Source organism: Sinohyriopsis cumingii, chromosome 15, assembly GCF_028554795.1.
Source record: "Sinohyriopsis cumingii isolate HCF-2022 chromosome 15, ASM2855479v2, whole genome shotgun sequence".
In the NCBI taxonomy this organism is placed as follows: domain Eukaryota; kingdom Metazoa; phylum Mollusca; class Bivalvia; order Unionida; family Unionidae; genus Sinohyriopsis; species Sinohyriopsis cumingii.
This window is the reverse complement of record NC_142975.1, coordinates 26,467,929-26,487,650: the sequence shown is the minus strand read 5'-3', so window position 1 is coordinate 26,487,650 and position 19,722 is coordinate 26,467,929. Positions and strand designations below refer to the sequence as shown.

At 40.5% G+C, this 19,722-nt stretch overlaps 1 protein-coding gene across 2 annotated transcripts in view; it reads right to left on the bottom strand.

The window, feature by feature from the left end:
* Positions 1-2,176: 2,176 nt before the first annotated feature.
* LOC149781444 (uncharacterized) overlaps positions 2,177-19,722 on the bottom strand; it is a 31,814-nt gene continuing 14,268 nt past the window's right edge. For both annotated transcript variants that reach the window (XM_089935521.1, XM_089935522.1), the window contains exon 3: positions 2,177-3,360. In XM_089935521.1, coding sequence (XP_089791647.1) covers positions 3,080-3,360 — 281 coding nt within the window. In that variant the 3' untranslated portion in view covers positions 2,177-3,079. The remainder of the gene's footprint in view (positions 3,361-19,722) is intronic.

Below are 19,722 nucleotides of genomic sequence, written 5' to 3'. Positions count from 1 at the left end.
GACATTTATTTATAAAAATGTGTTTTAATGTCCGAGTACTTCATCATCTATTTACATTGTCCATGCATATCTAGTATATGGTATTCGGTTTTGTCATTGCCTCCACATGCATTATTCTGTGACATTTGTGAAATTTTACAACTGTTGGTCACAGGGCCATTCTCAGAGATGCATATATATTCAAGTGTCTGTAATGTCCAAGATCAGATGGTAGTTCATGCTTAATTTCTGATATTTCCTTACTGACTGCTTAACCAATTTTCTATGAAGAAACATTGTAACACATCTTTAAAATCGATAAACCAACATATGTGGTATCTTAAATGTTGTTTTAAATCAGAACTAACTAAATGAACCCTACCACTAACAATCAGCTGGTAAAGAGACGTGTGTTTGTATGCACAAATTGAGGACTAGGTTCAGTAGTATGAGGTCTAGTGGAGTCTTATGCAGTAGAGAGAAGTGCTTCAGTTATCATTATATTATTTTTTTGTGTTATACTTAGGCAAAAGTAGGGAAAGTGTTCCAGCATGGTGACATTTGTATTTTGATTCATTCACTTGTAAGGAAAGAGTTCCAGCAATGACGGCATTTGTATTTTGATTCATTCACTTGTAAGGAAAGAGTTCCAGCAATGAGGTAGTTTGTATTTTGATTCATTCACTTGTAAGGAAAGAGTTCCAGCAATGATGTAATTTGTATTTTGATTCATTCACTTGTAAGGAGAGAGTTCCAGCAATGATGGCATTTGTATTTTGATTCATTCACTTGTAAGGAAAGAGTTCCAGCAATGATGTAATTTGTATTTTGATTCATTCACTTGTAAGGAAAGAGTTCCAGCAACGATTTAATTTGTATTTTGATTCATTCACTTGTAAGGAAAGAGTTCCAGCAATGATGGCATTTGTATTTTGATTCATTCGCTTGTAAGGAAAGAGTTCCAGCAATGACGTAATTTGTATTTTGATTCATTCACTTGTAAGTAAAGAGTTCCAGCAATGATGTAATTTGTATTTTGATTCATTCGCTAGTAAGGAAATTAGTCCAGCAATGTTGGTATTTTGTATCTTGTTTCATTCAGAAGTAACGAAAGTGGTCCAGCAATGATGACATGTGTATTTTTATTCATTCACTAGTGACAAAAGTGATTCAGCGATGATGGTACTTGTATCTTGTTTCATTCATTAGCAACGAGAGTGATCTATCAATGATGGCATTTGTACCTTGTTCCATTCACTAGTACGGAAAAGAATGGTCTATCAATTATAGTAGTTGTACCTTGTTCCATTCACTAGTAACGAGAGTGATCTATCAATTACAGTATTTGTACCTTGTTCCATTTACTAGTAACGAGTGTGATCTATCAATGATGGTATTTGTATTTTGTTCCATTCACTAGTAAGGAAAGTGGACCAGGAATTAGTAGCTAATGTACGAGAGTTCGGACATTTTAATTAATAATTCGATCATTTTTGTTTTATTTATTGTGGGTAGCACACCTCTCGTAAACAAAATTAACGGCCCCCCCCCCTTTTTTTTTATTCTCCAAATGAAATGATTGTCCTATATTACATACTTACATGGACGTTTATGTAAACTGAGAACGAATGGAATTTGTGTTGGACTGTTTTACAAGTTATCTGTCTTAGAAAAAATAAATGTTTGGGTGCAGATTTATTATTGTAAGTATTTAATGCATTTAGAGCAGGTGTTCCCTATGGGTCGGGCCATTCCTTTTTCTTTTGTACGTAAATGATGTCGCCAATAGCATGCTTAGTCGTACGATATTGTCAGTAGACGATAGTTCATTTACATACGCGACACAAAATGAAAAAGAATTCATCTTGAAGACTCATCTAGAAACTATCAATCTTGTATAGCAAACGCCTGGTGATCAATCCTACCAAAAACTGGTGTAATATTTTTTATACGAGACTAGCTACCACCCACACCCAAGAGTAGTCGTAGTTGTTGTTGTTAATTCTTTTCGGAGTAATTGTAGCAGTTGTTGTTATCGTTGTTGTAGTAATGGTAATTACACCATCGGCAGAAAACGTTATTGTGTTTATGATTACCGTAACGACAATCCTCGTATTTTATTTATAAAAAAGGAGTAATTTTTAACATACACCATATAGCACAAAATATCACATAAGAAACAAAACAGTCTGCCACATAAAGTTAATGTTCCTATTTAATTATAATTATGTTCATTTCAACCAATGTATGACATAACATTCACATTCATTAGTTTCATAACAACAACTTATACATTTTATATGACACACTGTTAAATAAGATTAAGCTATAGATTATCCAAATATTATGTGAGTTTGTCAGGCAAAGGAAGTAATTCCTAGAAGAAGAAAAAATACAGCTCGTGGCAAATAATATTCCAACTCATCTATAATTTTCTGCCTCATGGAAAGGTCCTTTCATTCTTATTTTGGGAGAACCATTTTAATCAACAGTCATCCAACAAAAGCGTAATACACGTAAAGATTATTATTTATATGAAGGTAAAAACGAAACCCATCCAGTAACAAGTTCTGCATTATGAATTCTTATATTTACTAAAGTATAAAATAAAGAATGTATCAATAAAATGATGTGCAATTTAAGAAAATATATCACAGATGAAGTAAAGGACTGAAAGTTGTCTGTTTGGGTCCGGACTCGAATAACAGTAGTAAGTTGTATGTTTATTACTCATTTCTTTTTACCGAAAAAAGAAGAGATATTGGTTGTGAAGGATTTAATTTATCTTTTTCGTTGGTAACAAATTTTTACAAAAATAAATCCACTGCGAAAAACGGTACATTTAATTGGGTGTTCAAGTAAACAGAGTCACCCTACAGTAGGTTCACAAAGTAACCTTGAAGCACTAAGATTACTGACCCAATCTACACGACAGCGCGTGCTTTTTGATTCTGCAATGCGTCAAGTTTGTGCTTACTACAACTATAATATATTCCTAGCATAATCATAACCTGACGTCAATAAGCAAAAGGTAAAATGTCACTCTCTCTAATATGGAAGCACACAAATACGCACAGCCTATCACTGGCATTGTCTGTCCTCAAACGAGGAAAAACATTGCTACAAGAGCCAAAGAAAAGATGAGTAATTTCATCACATGGCAGATATCATTTGCCGCGGATTCAGAAGGTCCGTTACAGAAATTAGTGGAATTGCACAGGGAAAGGCAAATGAGGTACTGGCCGTTGTAGACACAAGCTGTCTCATTGCTGTAGCTGTTACGGAGATCATCAAGTCGAGAAAAATTTGCTTTGCTACTTGGATCCTTATACGAGAACGTCTTTCCATCTGAACAGTCACGAATGAAACTCGTCGTGCCACCTAAGAAAAGATGTGTAATTAGAAAGACACAAGTGAATTATTGTATTTAGTTATTTAATAATAATAATAATAATAATAATAATAGCAATTTGCATTTAATCAAGACATCCTAGTACAATTTATGCCACTCACGTGGCTAAAATAATTTCACCTTAGTAGTGTAAGTAGATGATGTTCACAATCTGACTCAATGAGATCTCAATGATACAAGCATACATACCAAGTTTGATCAAGATCGGATCAGAAAACAGCTGTCAGAATGATACAAATCTCAGTCATTAAGATGCTAGAACACATCAATAATATCGCTCATAAATAAACTTGTACGAGATCTTGAGGATCAAGCTTTCCTATAGCAAGTTTGATCACAATATATTAATGTACATTAGATGAAGCTTGCTTGGACTTCCGCCAGGTAACCTATTGATTAGCAGTGTGAGTCTCTCTCTCTCTCTCTCTCTCTCACGCCCCCATACCGACCCATATCAAAATGAGTGCAATCACCTATAGATCAGTAGAAATGTACCGCATTCAGAAATAAAATATTAAAATCGTTATAAAAGTAATACTATTAATTTCATAAGATAGATTTGTATTTTGCTGTTATTCTTTATCAGACTGCTCTCTAATAAGATGGGATGCTACAGAACAATCCTTGGCATCTCTTACATGGACCAAATCACAAATGAAGACGTGCGTAACACTATCACGCGCAAAGTAGGCCAGTATGAAGACCTCCTCACCACCGTCAAAATGAGAAAGCTGAAATGGTATGGCCATGTCACTAGAGCCAACAGTCTATCCACAATAGTCCTGCAGGGCAGCGTCCATGGTGGCAGAAGGAGAGTTAGACAGAGAAAAAAGTGGACTGACAACATCACAGAATGGACCAGGAAAAGTTTTGCGGAGACACAGACATTGGCACATGATCGAGACAAGTGGAGGGAACTGGTCAGATGTTCAGCAGCACAGCGCCTCGACGACCACACTAGGTCAAGAGACTGATGATGATGCTGATGATGATGATGGTATGATGATACCAAGACATATGTTTGCTATTTTCTTCTCGTACAGGATTTGAGAACAGAACTTCCGTGATGAAATATTGTCTCATCCCTAACTGATTTTTAATTGTATACGACTCAAATGACACGATTTTAATAGTATGGAGCATCTGTGTTAGCAGCAGAGGGGGCGAATCCTACAAAGGTCTAGAGACCACCAAATGATAAAATAAGCCTTAAAAAAAAAGCTAATCCTACAACAAAACGAGACTTCCAAATGCTAAAATAAGCCTTCAGAAAGGGGGGGGGGGATTCTACAACAGCAACGAGACAAAAAAACGCGACCCCCCCCCCCACAACTTGTTGTCGCCGCCCGGGGGCTGCTCTCTTCGAGTTTCTCACGTTAACCATACAATGTATCAAGTCCGATACGGTATCGTGTCCGCGGGTCGTGTAAATTTATTGTCACAAATCCATGCGGGGTTCTTTGAGCGCGACTAAAGAAATTTTTGAATTTATTTATGTCCATATCACCGCTACACCATGTCTGATGAATGTTTCTCAGCGTGTGAACATCAACTCCATTAAACACCGCAAGAAGATTACAGTTGTCTCTAATTACTTTAGGAATTTGTGTATAACGCTGAGTAACATAAATCACATCAGTGTTTTTATGACGACCTCGTGAAAATATTCTTGCAGGATTTTTTTGCTTGTCCAGCATCACATCATGATACACTACTAGGTTATTTATTTCCCCGTTAAGGTCTTCCACGGACGGAGCTTCTTCAATATCAGTTATAAATTCAACAACATCCTCGCCGTCTTCACTCAGCGCTTTTGCACTCTCATTAAAATCTTTTATAACATCATAACAACGTTGATCATCCACAGACGGAGCTATCAAGTATAGTTTGTCCCATTTCATCCACTTCATTATCATGTTCAGTAGCAGTTGCGTTTTACCTGATCCTGACGGTCCTATGATGATCATTCTGATAGAATTTGGTAGCACGGAATTATGCTTGACTGGTTCTTTCCTTCGCGTCGCAGAAAAATCAGTGATCTCCATTTGTATATAAGGAATAATAATTATGGATCTATATTGTGTAAAGTGTAAGGCACGAACCCCTACAAACGAGATAACAACCATTACAACAAAAAATAACAGACAAGCACTCTCTGGTAAGTGTGCGCGATGTGGCACAAAAAAATTTAGATTTCAAAAAAAAAGCCTGACAAAGTCAGCGGAGGTGACATCGCAGCAACCCTCGGACGACTTCCAGGTACCCCTTGGGCTAAATATCCCGGAGAAAAACATCTTCCGGGATACAATTACTGCGGTCCAGGGACACGACTAGATATCAGACTTGATGAACAATCTAAACCAAAACCGGGAGAGTATCCGATAAACGCTATCGACGCAGCGTGTCACATACATGATGTTGCTTATCGAAGTAAAGATCTACAAGACAGGCATATCGCGGATGTGAAATTAATTCATGCACTAAGCGCCATAAAAAATAAATCATTTAAGGAGTCACTCGCTAATTGGTTAGTAAGATCAGCGATGAAATCTAAATTAGCATTAGGCGCTGGATAATTAATAACAATGGAAGCATTTCCAATGCAAGCGATTTATTATTCCCCAATCGGATACTGGAGAGGTAACTCAGCAATTAATAAACTCGCCAACGCGGCATCAGTAACACGCGAGGTTGCCAAAAAATGGCTGTCAAAACAAGCAATATGGCAAATCTACTTACCACCACCTCGACAAATCAACTTTGCACATTTTGATGTTAGTACCCCCAATGAAGTTCATCAGGCTGACATACTATTCCTGCCTCATGATACTGTCCGTAGAAAAACATACAAATACGCGCTAACAGTAGTTGATGTTGCTAGTAGATACAAAGAAGCAGAACCGTTAGCGACTAAAACAGCCGCTGAAGTTGCCTCTGCGTTTAAACGAATTTATCAGCGAGGACCTCTAAACTGGCCACGATTATTACAAGTTGATCCTGGTAAAGAATTTCAGGGCGCGGTATCATCACTGACAAAGCAGCATAACGTTGTTATACGACGAGGGCATACTGAAATTCATCGGGATCAGGCAATTGTTGAGCGATTTAATAGAACACTCGCTGAGAGATTATTCGGATACCAGTACGCGAGGGAATTCATTTACGATACAAGATCTCGTGAATGGGTTGCAAGACTGCCAAACGTGATAGCCGCACTGAATAATGAAATTACCAGAACAACAAACATGAGACCTGTAAATGCAATCACAAAAAAATATATACCCGGCGTCGAACGTGGACATATTTCAACGCAGCCAGGGACGCTAGCGTCCCCGTTGCTGGGTAATGTCACCGTTAGGTATTTATACGAACCAGGCGAACTAGAAGGAGGAAAAAAGAGAGCAACCGATCCAACATGGAGTGTTACTACACATAAGATATCCAGCATAACCAGATCAACTGGGAGAAACGCAATCTACAGATTAGATTCAACTGCTCCTCAGCGTGGATTCACACGCGAGCAACTTCAGGTGATTCCCACGGATACACAATTACCACCTCGATCACTTAAATAACTGCAGCAGCACCTCTGCGTCGATTACACTCAAGACAGGTCAACATCACATTTTCACGCGTATGACCGCGATTACTATCTATTCTATCTACGGTAAATTGCCTTGGATTATTTTTCGAATACTGCCACAACAATAAACAATTACAACTTGCACAGTGATTATTCTGCTGTTGTTGTAATTGTATAATAAATTCAGCATCGAGATCAAACTCTCTACCATTTTTTTTGTCGCTCTGTTTGTAACCGGCTAATTTCTTTCTTATTGTATCATCGGCGATTGATCTGTTGATGCTGTCGTTGACAACATCATCTAATACAATTCTTCGTAACTGACCTATCCTTCTTACTCTGGACACGGCTAAATAGACTAAATTTGACCACTCGATGCGATCATCAACAATCCAAACTGTTGTATCTGAAATAGTTAGTCCCTGCGAACTGTGGATAGTCATAGCGTATCCTAGCGTCCACGGGGATTTGCTCATTTTCAGTGCCTGTTCAACAGCATCAACATCAACTGTGACAATATCATTTAATACTAAATTCTGTTTCTCCACCCCCGACGCAGTCCCGCGCGTTGGAATATCAACATCAATATTCTGCAATCGCGTATCAGCTGGTCTATAACACAACGGCACTGGCAACATGGGAAATTTCTTCTGATGTAACTGAAATAACCGCTGCTGAAGTGTGTCCCTGACTATCTTTCTACTTGCCACAATTAAATCACCTGGTTTCCACGTTTCCCAAAAGTCGCTCAGCTCCGTCTCTGGAATTATTTCACGCATTATCTCACACTGGACTTTATTGGTTTGTAGCCTGATCAGTGCCTTAAACTCTTTCAGCGTTTCATCGAGTGCTCTAACATCGTTAGTTATTTCCTCATAATAATCTACAAAAGTTTTCAGCCACGTGTGTGGAGATTCACCTGTAAATGGGGGTGGTTGACCATGATCGCCGCACATCACCACTGCGGTATTTTTCTTTAGCAACCAATCCAGAAACTGTTTTAATATATCTAACGGCACAGTGTCTATCTCATCCCAGATTATTTTCTCGGGAATATATTTCGTTCCCATTCGTTCAGGTGTCCACGTGCCGCCGCTGTATTTGAAAAAACTGTGATACGTGCACGCGTTAACATCCCGTTGTCTCATCTCCCTGGCAAGTCTGTGTGTGGGAGTCAGCACGACCAAGTCAGAACCGCGAAATAATTCAATCGCCCGAGTTGTCTTACCAGAACCACCAGGTCCGTTCAGATAAACTGTTTTGTGTCTTGTAACAGGATCGTGCACCGGCGGCAGCAACGAAGTTGCCCCCGACGAAGATATTTCTGCGCTGCGATACTCATCCACGATTTCAACGTCAGCTGATTCACAATATCCGTGTAACATTTCATTCTTTATTCTCCACGAGCCCCACGATGGATCATCCGATATAACATTATTCAACACCGCTAAGTGTTTTTTATCGATATAAAATGAATCCGTTGCAACTCTCACTGCGACAACAGGGAATCTATTAATCATCGACAACAAATTTATGGATACATAAGCTAGCATCGAAGATCTCAAATGTGTGTACTGAGATGATTCTCCGTCGATATAACTAAAAACAGTCCCTAGTTTTTCTCCGTTTGACAGAAACACATCTTCGCGTTTACAGAACATGTTGTTCGTGGCTGCATCAGCGACAACAAGATCCAATTCAGTCTTGTCCATGATTAATCGACTGTGATGTTGTTTATGATCATACGCTCCACCTTGAGTGAATTTTCCTATTATTTTTCGTCCTAGATCTTTTGCTGTGCTTGCATCATTTTTGATAATATCGTCGATAGAAGCTTCTGGATATTCTCGTGGCCAATCTTCGATGACTTCTTGTGACGTAACCGGAGTTGGCAACCAAACTTCGGTTTGACGACAATAACATATAATCGCTTCGCTGACCGTCAGCGACAACAGTATTCGACTGTCAAGCATGTATCGCAATAACACTATCGGTGCCCATCGCTGTTCAACGAAATGTCTGCCAAACCAAACATAACACACAGGATGTAAATCCTTAGCGAATTTAAACGACGACACACAAGCAAATCCGGTCAGGTCAAAATCAGGCAATGGTCCGTTTACAGCAACTCTTGTCATCGAGTTTGTAACGTGGCCAAATCGTTTAAAATATTCGCTGCATTCTCCACGCCCAAGGAAACTTCCTGGATAACACGCCGTCATGTCCACGGATATCATATCGCGGTAATCATACCGAGTATTCCACAAACCGCCGTGTCCGTATTCAACACAGCTCTGTTGGATATCCGCAAGAAAACTTTTCGGAGTTGGTCTCCATGAATTTCGTTCCCGGGCTACATGCGCGGCAACACCCGGGACAGTAAAACAGTGTCGCAGTAACGTATCAGTGTCCGTCGCATGATATTTTTCTGCGAGTTTTTTCATTTCGTGCTGTAACGCCGCCGTTCTGTATATTTCCCCGTCGGGTCTCACAAACTGATTATATTCTCCATCTTCGCTCGAGAATAACCACACCGACACTGGATCGGTTTTACTTATCCGATGAATACAATCAAACATATTTCCCGAGGAATACTTCACAACACGGTCTCGCGGAAATATTCTAACCTGGTCAGTCCAAGCGTGACTGTTATGATCGATAATATTTATTGAAGCTCCATTGCGATTATATTTACACTCATACAATACCGTACCGGTTAACGATGAAACCGTTATAGGAAATCTCAGCGAGCGTTCCAACGCGGCAACATCATTTATTGACGCTCCTGTATCCGCTACTCGTTTAGCCCATTCTGTTATTTTATTTTTTCTGATCTCGGTTAGACCATTTCCACGTGGTGCATTTTTAAAATGTTCCATTACTCGCTCAGCAACACAATTCATCCTTGACTCTGTCAACGGCGACACCCTCATCGGGGCGAGTTTATCGACACTTGGTTTCTTTATCGGATAAATTCCATAAACGACCGCGGTCACAGGATACGCTCTGGCATAATACGGTTTATCAATCCCAACAAGTACTCCCGGGTTTGAGTCTTTGCTCAACAAAATGGTTTTTCTGCGCGGATCAAGAACAGGGTCTAGTTTGTCTCTGATAATCCACTTTCGGGTTCCCTCGTCGTCGACTCCAACAATAAATTTTATCTGCACGAAATATCTTCTCGTGTCGAGATACTCAATTATATTACGCGCGATTGTATCGTTGATGGTACCATCAATGATGAAACTCGAAGAGTTTTCACGGGAAACTCTTCGATGAGCGATGCTAGCATCGTCGGGGATAATTTTATACGAAGACCACGTGTGTGCGGCACCATCACGACGAAACTCTTCTTTGGCATCCTTGATAACACCAATTACCGTTGCTAACTCTCTTCGTCGACGATCAGTGGTTAACCGGTCAAGATCGAATCGACCGCCTGCGGGTTTTATTCTGGATAGTCTTTCAAAACTCATTATTATAATTAAGACAAGTATTTAAATAGACAAATATATTATATGCACCAATGCAAGTGGATTAAACTAAATTCATCAGCGCCGTGTAGCAGACGTTGCAGAGGCGAATACTGTGGACAACATGCTCAACAGGTCCGCGGTGGGAGTCTAGGACCGATACCGTGTATCAGATGCGGCATTGGAGTACGAGGAAAAACACAATTATGTTCAGCGTGTGGGGGAAAACGCTATCGAGAACTAAAACGGTATTATGATAAAAAATATCCAGCCTCGAACACTCTCTGTGAGCGTGATTACATAAATAAGTTTTCAGACAAATTATGAATTAGACAAATGATTTGCTTATAGTATAATGAATCAAGAATTCGTCCCCGAACAAGAATTTGTTCCACATCCAACTATTCCAAATTATGAGGCAAACCGAGATGGCATAGTACGACACTGCACGCGAAGACGACCAGTTGGTGGAGTTGATAATGCTGGTTATTTAAGATTTACTGTTGGGAAAGGGAGGTATTTATGTCATCGTTTCGTCTATGAATGTTTCTTTGGAGTGATCCCTAAGGGTTTTGTCATTGATCACATTAACGGTAACATACTTGATAACTCTATAAACAATCTTCGCGTGGTCACTCAGAGCAAGAACTGCCTACTGGGTAACACAGGGCGTTGTAAAACAGTTGCAAGAAGAGCTATTAAATCTATAAACGCAATTACAGGTGAAGAAATTGTATTCCAGTCAATAAACGCCGCCGGTAGGTATTTCGGTATTTGTCCACCTTCTGTACAGCATGTCGCAGATGGGATCCACAAAACAGCATTTTCAAAGAAGCTCAAACAGAAGATTTCATTCTGTTATATAACTCTTATCGTTGACACAAACGACGATAACTCCTCCGAGAGTGTGTAACGCTTTGCAGAGTTGTCGTCGTCAGAGGATTTGCTCCCCTGAGAAAGCCACCTTGATAAAATATTTTATCGAGTTCATAACATGTAATCATTTATTTACCGTAGAATATATATTTTTTTACAAACAATATCCTCGTTTTACTGAATATATCCGACTGTTTTGCTCTTCTGTGCTTGTTATATGACCGCGCTCGAGAAAACATACAATTAAAATATTTTAAACAAGTCCCGCCCACTGCTAGAGCGAATTTCCAACTCGCAAGTAACAGTTGGGTTATATACGAAATCGCTCCCTAAGACCTTTGGGTCGATCGAAAGTCAGCACGCGCAAGCAAAACCATAAATTTAATCCGCCAATGGCGGGTGTCTTTTGTGCACCATCCAATGGTCGATTCAATGGATGGTTTTGCTCTGCTGCTGACCGTAGAAAATGACCCACCTGTGTATGTTTGTGTCGTCATAGGATAAGGTCTTAGGATAAGTTAGGATAAGATTACATGTTCATTGTGCCTTTACTTGCTGTCATACTCGAATCAGAGGTAAAGGTTGTTCTGTGTTGTATCGTCCCTCCCGAGCTTCTAGACCGTTATTTGACGATCTAGAAGTTCCTCATGGGGTGAGTGACCCCCAAAAATAAACAGATAGATGGATGCATAAAGCTCTACGTCACCTGGGTGCCCACCAATAGAAACATTCAGAAAGAGTGTTGGCCAAAAATAAACGGTAACATGAGGTGCCTAAGGGAAAAATCACAACACGAAGGTCTAATATAAGACCAAGAAAAAAAAATCCTAACAAAGGACTCATGAAAGAACCGTAGGCCGGTGAAGAGTACCCAGTAAGTGATAACCGCTCATCATCTATCTGTTTATTTTTGTTTTTGGTGATGCTAGCATGAGAAACTCTTCGAGTTTCCTCGCTCATGCAAAGCATTTTTCATGCATTTAAAAATATGAAAATATATAATAATATGAATCACGAAAACATAAATACCATACTTGTTGAAATTAAAGAATTACAACAGCGAGGTTTTAATATTTTACTAGACACTGAAACAATTATGTCAGATTTTGAATCCTTGAATGAGCTATCACAATCGGGGAAGAACAATCTCCCCGCCCGTTATAGGTTCATTAAGGGTTTGCAAGATCGCATTTACAGATCACTTGCCGGGATAACTGAAAATCAGGTATCTGAATTTATTCCACTGTGCCGTGCAGTTGAGAAGATTCGTCTTGGATTGTCAAGCGAGTATGAGACTCGAAAATTAATTAGCACCAGGGTGAGACGGTTAAAAGGTTATATAAAGAATCTAGACACGGAAATGCCTTGCATTTCTGACGAAAATACTAGTATTTGTGACTACGAGGCCGACAAGGAAGTATAAACCGCATAGCGTGTGACTCACAGCACAAAGTGAAAGTAGAACCTGAGAAACGCTAGCCCCCCCCCCCCGCTTAAGTGTAAAGCACATTTCCACGGGTAAAAAAAAAAGTGTATTATTTTTTTTGCCCGAGCGTGGAAACTCTTCGAGTTTCTCATGCTAGCATCGCCAGAAACTCAAAGCATTTCTCTGGAAGTCCAAAGGACTTCTCAGGGGCGTTTTCAGAGTGTGAAACTCAAAGAGTTTTCGAAATGTTTTACATGAGAAGTCCTTAGACTTCCAGGATTTGCTCGAGCGCTTCAACATCAATACAACAATGAGAATAGTTCATAATCTGTTCTCGTTGACACCAAGCTGTAATCATATGATTTTGCTGTAGCTGCGTCAATTGTGACGGAGTTAACAAGAAGTCTTCGTTGCCATACACGTCAACGATTATTTTAACGGGGAAATACTGTTCCCCTAGGGAAACCCTAGGGGGCTGACTCTTTGAGTTTCCAGAAACGCTAGCGTTTCCAAATGCGGTTTTTATTGCCGTGTGAAGAATTTGCTTATCATGAATATGAACTCGTGCGTGGATGTATTCGTGTTCCATTATACACAACTGTTTTTTTTTAATTGTGAAACGCTATGCATTTCCAAAATGTGCTTTGCGCATTTTCAGGATTTCACCAGTAAGTTCACGGAGACAGTCTCGCCACGCAGGTCCAACAAATTTCCCCGTTGGTCGACGAGTTTGAAATTTATCGTTGACAACCACGGATTATTACACCGCAGATAGACCACATTGATTGGTTCTTGCACAATCAGAAAACCAGGGGGGTCTTTTGGTGTGAACGTATACAGGATAAACCCCTGTTGGGCCGTCGTAGTATCTGATGCGCTGTAGCTACCGTCGATGACGTCACATACAAGATTGACCGCAATAACATCTGTGATATTTACGATCCCGGGTGAGATGTGTCTGCCATCGGATGCTGTACTGTTGTCGTGTCTTAAAATAACAGGTTGTGGTTTTGTTCGCGTGTACGCGGCAAGAATATCTTTAAAAGATTTATCAATGAGATCCTGAACCGATTTTTTTAACTCGGGCACATTATATCCGGGGAGTTTAAACCCGGGAATATCTTCCACGCGGATATTATTCAACGTCGCAAATTTTATTCTTCTGTCCGGGGTAGGATCAATCAGAAATCTTTGAATTACTATATGATTTGTAAATATCATCAAGGATGCGAGTTTATTTAGTTTTTCTATGGTAGTGATAATTTTATTATGAGTCGCGATTTTATCACTGGAAGAAATATACTCTTGAAAATACCACCGCAATAGTCTTAGCTCTTCTTGATGATATTGTTTGATCAGATCAAATATATTTCCTACCAGGGTCACGTGTATATTAAGGGAACCAGGGGACCCGGTTCGGTAGAACCTTAATCCCAACCCGTCTTCGAAGGTATCCATGAAATAAACTTCATCATATAGTGGTGGAAATTGAAGTATGCCACGCCTGTCGGTCCTTGGTCGTGCGAAAATGTCGTGTAGTTCTTCTTTCGTTGTCTCGAAATCCGATTTTTTAGGTTCTGGTGGACCCTGTTCAAACCCCGGTTGTATTTGTGGCCATCCTAATACGGACCTGATTGAGCTGCTATAAATATCCACGGCGTATCCCGGTGTTGAGATTTCAATGACCGCAGACAGCGTTGGTTCGTGCGCGGTCACAGATATTTTGGCTTCCTTGCCGGTGATTCGTTTTATTTGGCGTTGTATCTCATTGTTGATTTCTTCGATCTGATAACTCCCAGTGGGTAGCGTAATTGTATCCCATTCAAGTTCACGTTGTTGTGGGTCCGCGCTGGGTTTCCCGAACACAAACGAATTATTCGGCTGCAGACCACCAAATGATGCCGACCTGACATTGGGCCAGCTGTGATACACACTGAGCTTCGACAACGCGATTTCGTTCACCCGAATTGGAGTTCGAAAATTAATGCTGAATTCTGGTGTCGTCGAGGACACTGAGATCATTGTGGTCCTTACCGGTGTTGTGTTTGTGACTATTTGCTGAAGCAGTTCTTGTGACATTATTTATTTGTTTAGTTTTCAAATAGTCATTGTACGCATCTGACATTAGTTTGAATTCAGAATCTGATATCAACGCAGCATCGCTGGATTGCACGTCTAACGATGATGATATCAGCGATGATAATTTCTGATATGCGGTCGTGGCTGTATTTAATTTTGTCGTGTAATCGTGTAATTTTGTGTTAGCACACGAGGATATTTTTTTTGCTATGATGCCGAAAACTCCTGCCGCGGTAGTGGTCGTACAAACACAGATCGTGGCAGCGACTACTGCTGTTACCGGAGTGACCGCTGATAGTATTACTCCCGCGGATGCAACAACGGCGGATACTGAATAAACCATAACGTCTAACACTGTTATGCGTCTGCGGTATTTTTTTACTTTTTGACTGGTTACTTCGATGACAGTTTTTAACTCAGATTGCCACTCACGGACTTGATTGTATCGATATTGTTGAGCATCTGGAAATCCTTCGGATTTCAACGTTGACATTTATTTAAAAATCGCTGCCGATTTTCAATTACGCGGTAACCAATTGAGGCGTTGCAGCGACGAATTCCAAACAAAACCAGTAAGATGTTGCTGTTAAACTATCGTCCTCGGCTTCAAGCATAAATGTTTCCTCGGTTCCGCTGTTTAGTATTACAGTGCAAACCCCGGAATACTTATCGGTGGAATGTCTCCAAGGATATGTTGTGAAGATTTCAAATTTAGCGGCTGAAAACACAGACAACCTGTAAACACCGGTGGCTGTTGCTGTATATTTGATAGTGTTATTTTGTCGTGACCATGTTGCGAATCCCGATGATACCGTGAATACGATGTTGGTGATATGCCCGGGAGTAACTCCAGTGGGAACTTTAATCAGACTGGTTTTGTTAACGATATCAGGAATTCCCGCTACGATATTCTGCTGTGTTTGTTTGATCGTGTTAATGTTATTTTCTATTATCTGAACTTGATCTGAAAAACTTTTTTCCGTTCTGACTACACCTAACCGGGTATTAATTTTGTTGATATCGTTGGCGTTATTAGTAAGATTTGGTATGATTTCAGAAAGTTTCGTGTCGACGACTGGAGGAGTCCCAAAGAACTTATCCACGACCTCATCAGTTTTTACGAAGTTTCTTTGGAGTCTTTTAAACCCGTTCACGTGAACATCATACTCTGACCGCAGCGTATTTAGTTTACCGTTGACGATGTCCACGTATTGTTTGTTTGACGCATCCTGGTCGGATTCGGGATTCGCTAACGCGGTTATTTTGTTGCCGTTCATGCTGAGTTCTCCGGTCATTACGTCGCCGGATTTTGTTACTTTATCGCTGACTAGGCCAGCAACGAGTTGGTACTGCGCGTCGACGTATTGTTTATTTGCGGCATCTTCGAGACCTTCCGGATTTTTTAGAACGGTTATTTTGTTGCCGCTCATGCTGAGTTCGCCTGTCATCGTGTCACCGGCTTTTTTCACACATTTATCAACACCTTTATCAATACTGTCTTTGATGCTTGCGATTGATATATTCGAGTCCTTGATCCGGCCGCCATCACTAAATGCAACGAAGTTATCCTTGGTAGCTCCAAGAACTCTGCGAATTATATCATTCCACTTAATGTTGCTCGTTCTTAGTTTTCCTTGCCTGTCTTGGAAAATAGCAACTTCATCTGGGTCAACTCCAGCTATATTCAAAAGATTATCGACTTCATCTCGGGTCGCATATTTTGAGAGATCAACATCTGTGCTTGGTTTACCTCTTCGTGTGAAAGGTCTTCCGTAAATATCCACCATTATTCTTATTGCTGTTTTTCAAATGCTAGCATGGGAAACGCTAGCGTTTCTCGATGCGGTATATTCATACATTACCTTATGAGGAGGAGTTGCTGGATTTCTTGAGATTGCATCAAGAACATTTAAAACCTCGTTCCCACAAATGGGCGGATCAATTAATGTTTGTGTTGGTAGCGTCGACTGCCACACTGGAACATTAAAAAATCTGCTGTTGAGAGTGCGAGGCACTCCGCGGACATACTTGAGAAACTCAACTGGCGGTGCTAAACCGTACGAATCAAAATAGATAATTCCACGTGGATCGATCGCGTAAGCAACCCAGTGAGTTCCAGGACCATCTTTGTTGTCGAGATTGATAATGCCAGTTTCTGGATTATTCGGCCGCGTCGGTAATTGATCTCGCATAAATACGCCTCTGAAATGTTTTATACGCAATTTTTTAACAGCATCGAGTAAATCAAAATTGCTCATTGGAGACTGCGTCTCACGAAGCGTTTTTAAACCCGTTTTGGATACCATGATGCCGGAGTTCCTGGTAGTCTTAGCCCTGATCCGCGAGTGGATCTCCCCTTTTTTTTCTTATACCCGTGTCCGGTTGCCTTTTTAAGTGCCATTCCAGCTGCGGTTCCAACTGCACCTAACGCTGCAGCTTTTGCTACGGCTGGTGCTGCCGCGGCAATCAACGCCGGTATTGCTGCGAGAAGAGGAAATATTCCACCGGTTTTGGTCATATCTTTGATTGCACCAGCAGAGAAATCTATTCGTGCTCCTTTTGATGCCGCGATGGCTTTGTTGATGCGATTTAGTTGAGTGGTAGTTACCGATATTTTGTTTGGACCGCCTCCAAGTTGACCTTTTTTAAGCGTTATTGTTGTACCTGAGATTGCTTTTTTCGACTGTAATTTCTTTACTTGACCGGGAGTTAGCGTAACATTAACGTGATTGTACGACATTTATTTAAAACGGGGTTGATTTAATTGCGTTACAAATCTCATAGATTTTCTACTGGAGCGTCAATAACTCTCATTCGACCACCAACACCTTCAAGTAGCATTGCTTTGTCGGAGAGTATAACCGCGACAGCTCTAAAACCAGCAGGCGGGCCGGCGGGAAACTCACCAATGTTAGCCTTGAAGTGTATATCAACGACCGATTGTTTGGTTAGATCAAGATGTTCCAGCGAAAAGTAATAAATCGGATACAGCGTTGTAAAATCCAGTTGTGATATCTGCAACCCGGTATCAATATTTTGATCACGTCCCATAAATGTCATCAAACGATGATACGCACACGCAACTTGATTATTTGTAAAATCTATCACTATATCCTCGGATGGTTCTTGATGTCCGTTTATTCGCAGCGAAACTTCAGAGACATCAAGTTTGTCAAATATCATATGCGATCGTGTTTGACTATTTACTCTCACGTTAGCCTGGAGTGCTATGAAAATATGTCGTGGTGCTGACACCCCCTGCTGTGATGCTATGTGCCACGTAAACTGTCCAATACCGGCACCTTGAATAGAATCTGTTGTTGTTGTCAACCATGATATCAGTGATTTACTACCATCTGTGTTCATAAAAGAAAGTAACCGTTGCTCTTCAGCGAGTGATGGAGACATTACTGGCATCCACAACGCAAGCTTGAATAATATTACTTTACCGGCAGCGACACCGGCATCATCGTCTCGCCAGATAGCGTCGTTGTCATCACCTTTTCGGTTAAGTACAACCGTATGCTTGGATCCAAAAATAACCTTTCGGACATTTCTGCAGAACCCAAAGATGTGAGACAGTGGAATTGCGCATGAAAATCTCCTACGTACACCTGATAACATTAATTTACGCGTAGCAAAACCAAGATTATAATTAGGGTTGGGAAATGAAAAATGTTCTACGTCGTTAAAATCAGCATCAGCAACAGGAGGAACAGCACGGTTGGTTGGTTGTCTCATAATGCTAGATCTATGATCCGGGTTATTAGAATTATCCTTAGCAAACATCATAGTCGGACCAGCTGATCTAGTGTAATCATCTGAGTATCTTGCTAATCCCAGGATTGTTGTTGCAACGTCGACGTTATCCTGAATTGTTTCAATTTCTCTCCCGTCAATGCTGTATGAGGCACTTTTAAACAGCGCCATGATACCGTTGTTAACAAAACCAACTCGAACATTAGCTCCGTATTCTGTATTAATAGGAACATCTGTTACAAGTTCACCCGTGACTTCCAGAAATGCTTCAGCGGGCAGGAAATATCTACTTGTATCCTGGACTCGTAATTCAATTCGTCCCCGTTGATTAGGTACTGTTGCCTCATAAGAATAATACTGATAATCGCGCACGGATTCGTCTTTAAGAATTGGTGCTTCCATATCAAATGCTGGATCAGATACGCGTTTAAACATTTTATATAAAATTATTGTCGTCTAAAACGAAGACCACTTCGGGAAATTCCGCTTCCTGATATCAGGCTTGTATTTATTTGTTCGGGTATTTGGGTTACAAGCTCTGCAAGTTTTTGATTGGCGGCTTGATTTATCACTTTACTGACATCCGCGGGCATAAGTTCAGTACTGGCCAGTTTCACCGGTGGCGGTTTTTTTGATCTACGAGTTAACCGTAATAGTCTATCCTTAATTGACGCGAATGCCTTCCCGGCGAGATCACCAACAGATCCAAGGGCTTTATCCTTGACAACATCAATAGCTTTCATCGACAATTGTTTTGCAATTGGAATCGCTTTAGGGGCTATTCTTGAAAACAAACCAGTAATTGTATCACCGAGACCATCTCCGTAGGTTGCTCTGTAAACTGGTAATCGCGAGTTCACTACGCGGACTGATAACACACTAGCGTGTCTAGGTTGAGAATTGTGCACGATCATTTTATTTAATTATTGTTTCTCTAACTAAATTCACTAGTCGCTGTAGTAACCATCCGCGAGTTCATCAATGAGTTCCCGGTAAACGCCGATATCCATAATGCCACTCTGAAATAGTCTCTGACAAATATTTGCGGCTTCATTTATAATTTCCCGAGAGTTGTTTCCGGCTCGTTTTCCTCCTATGAGAACTTCCAACCGTGATACGTCATTGATGATATTAT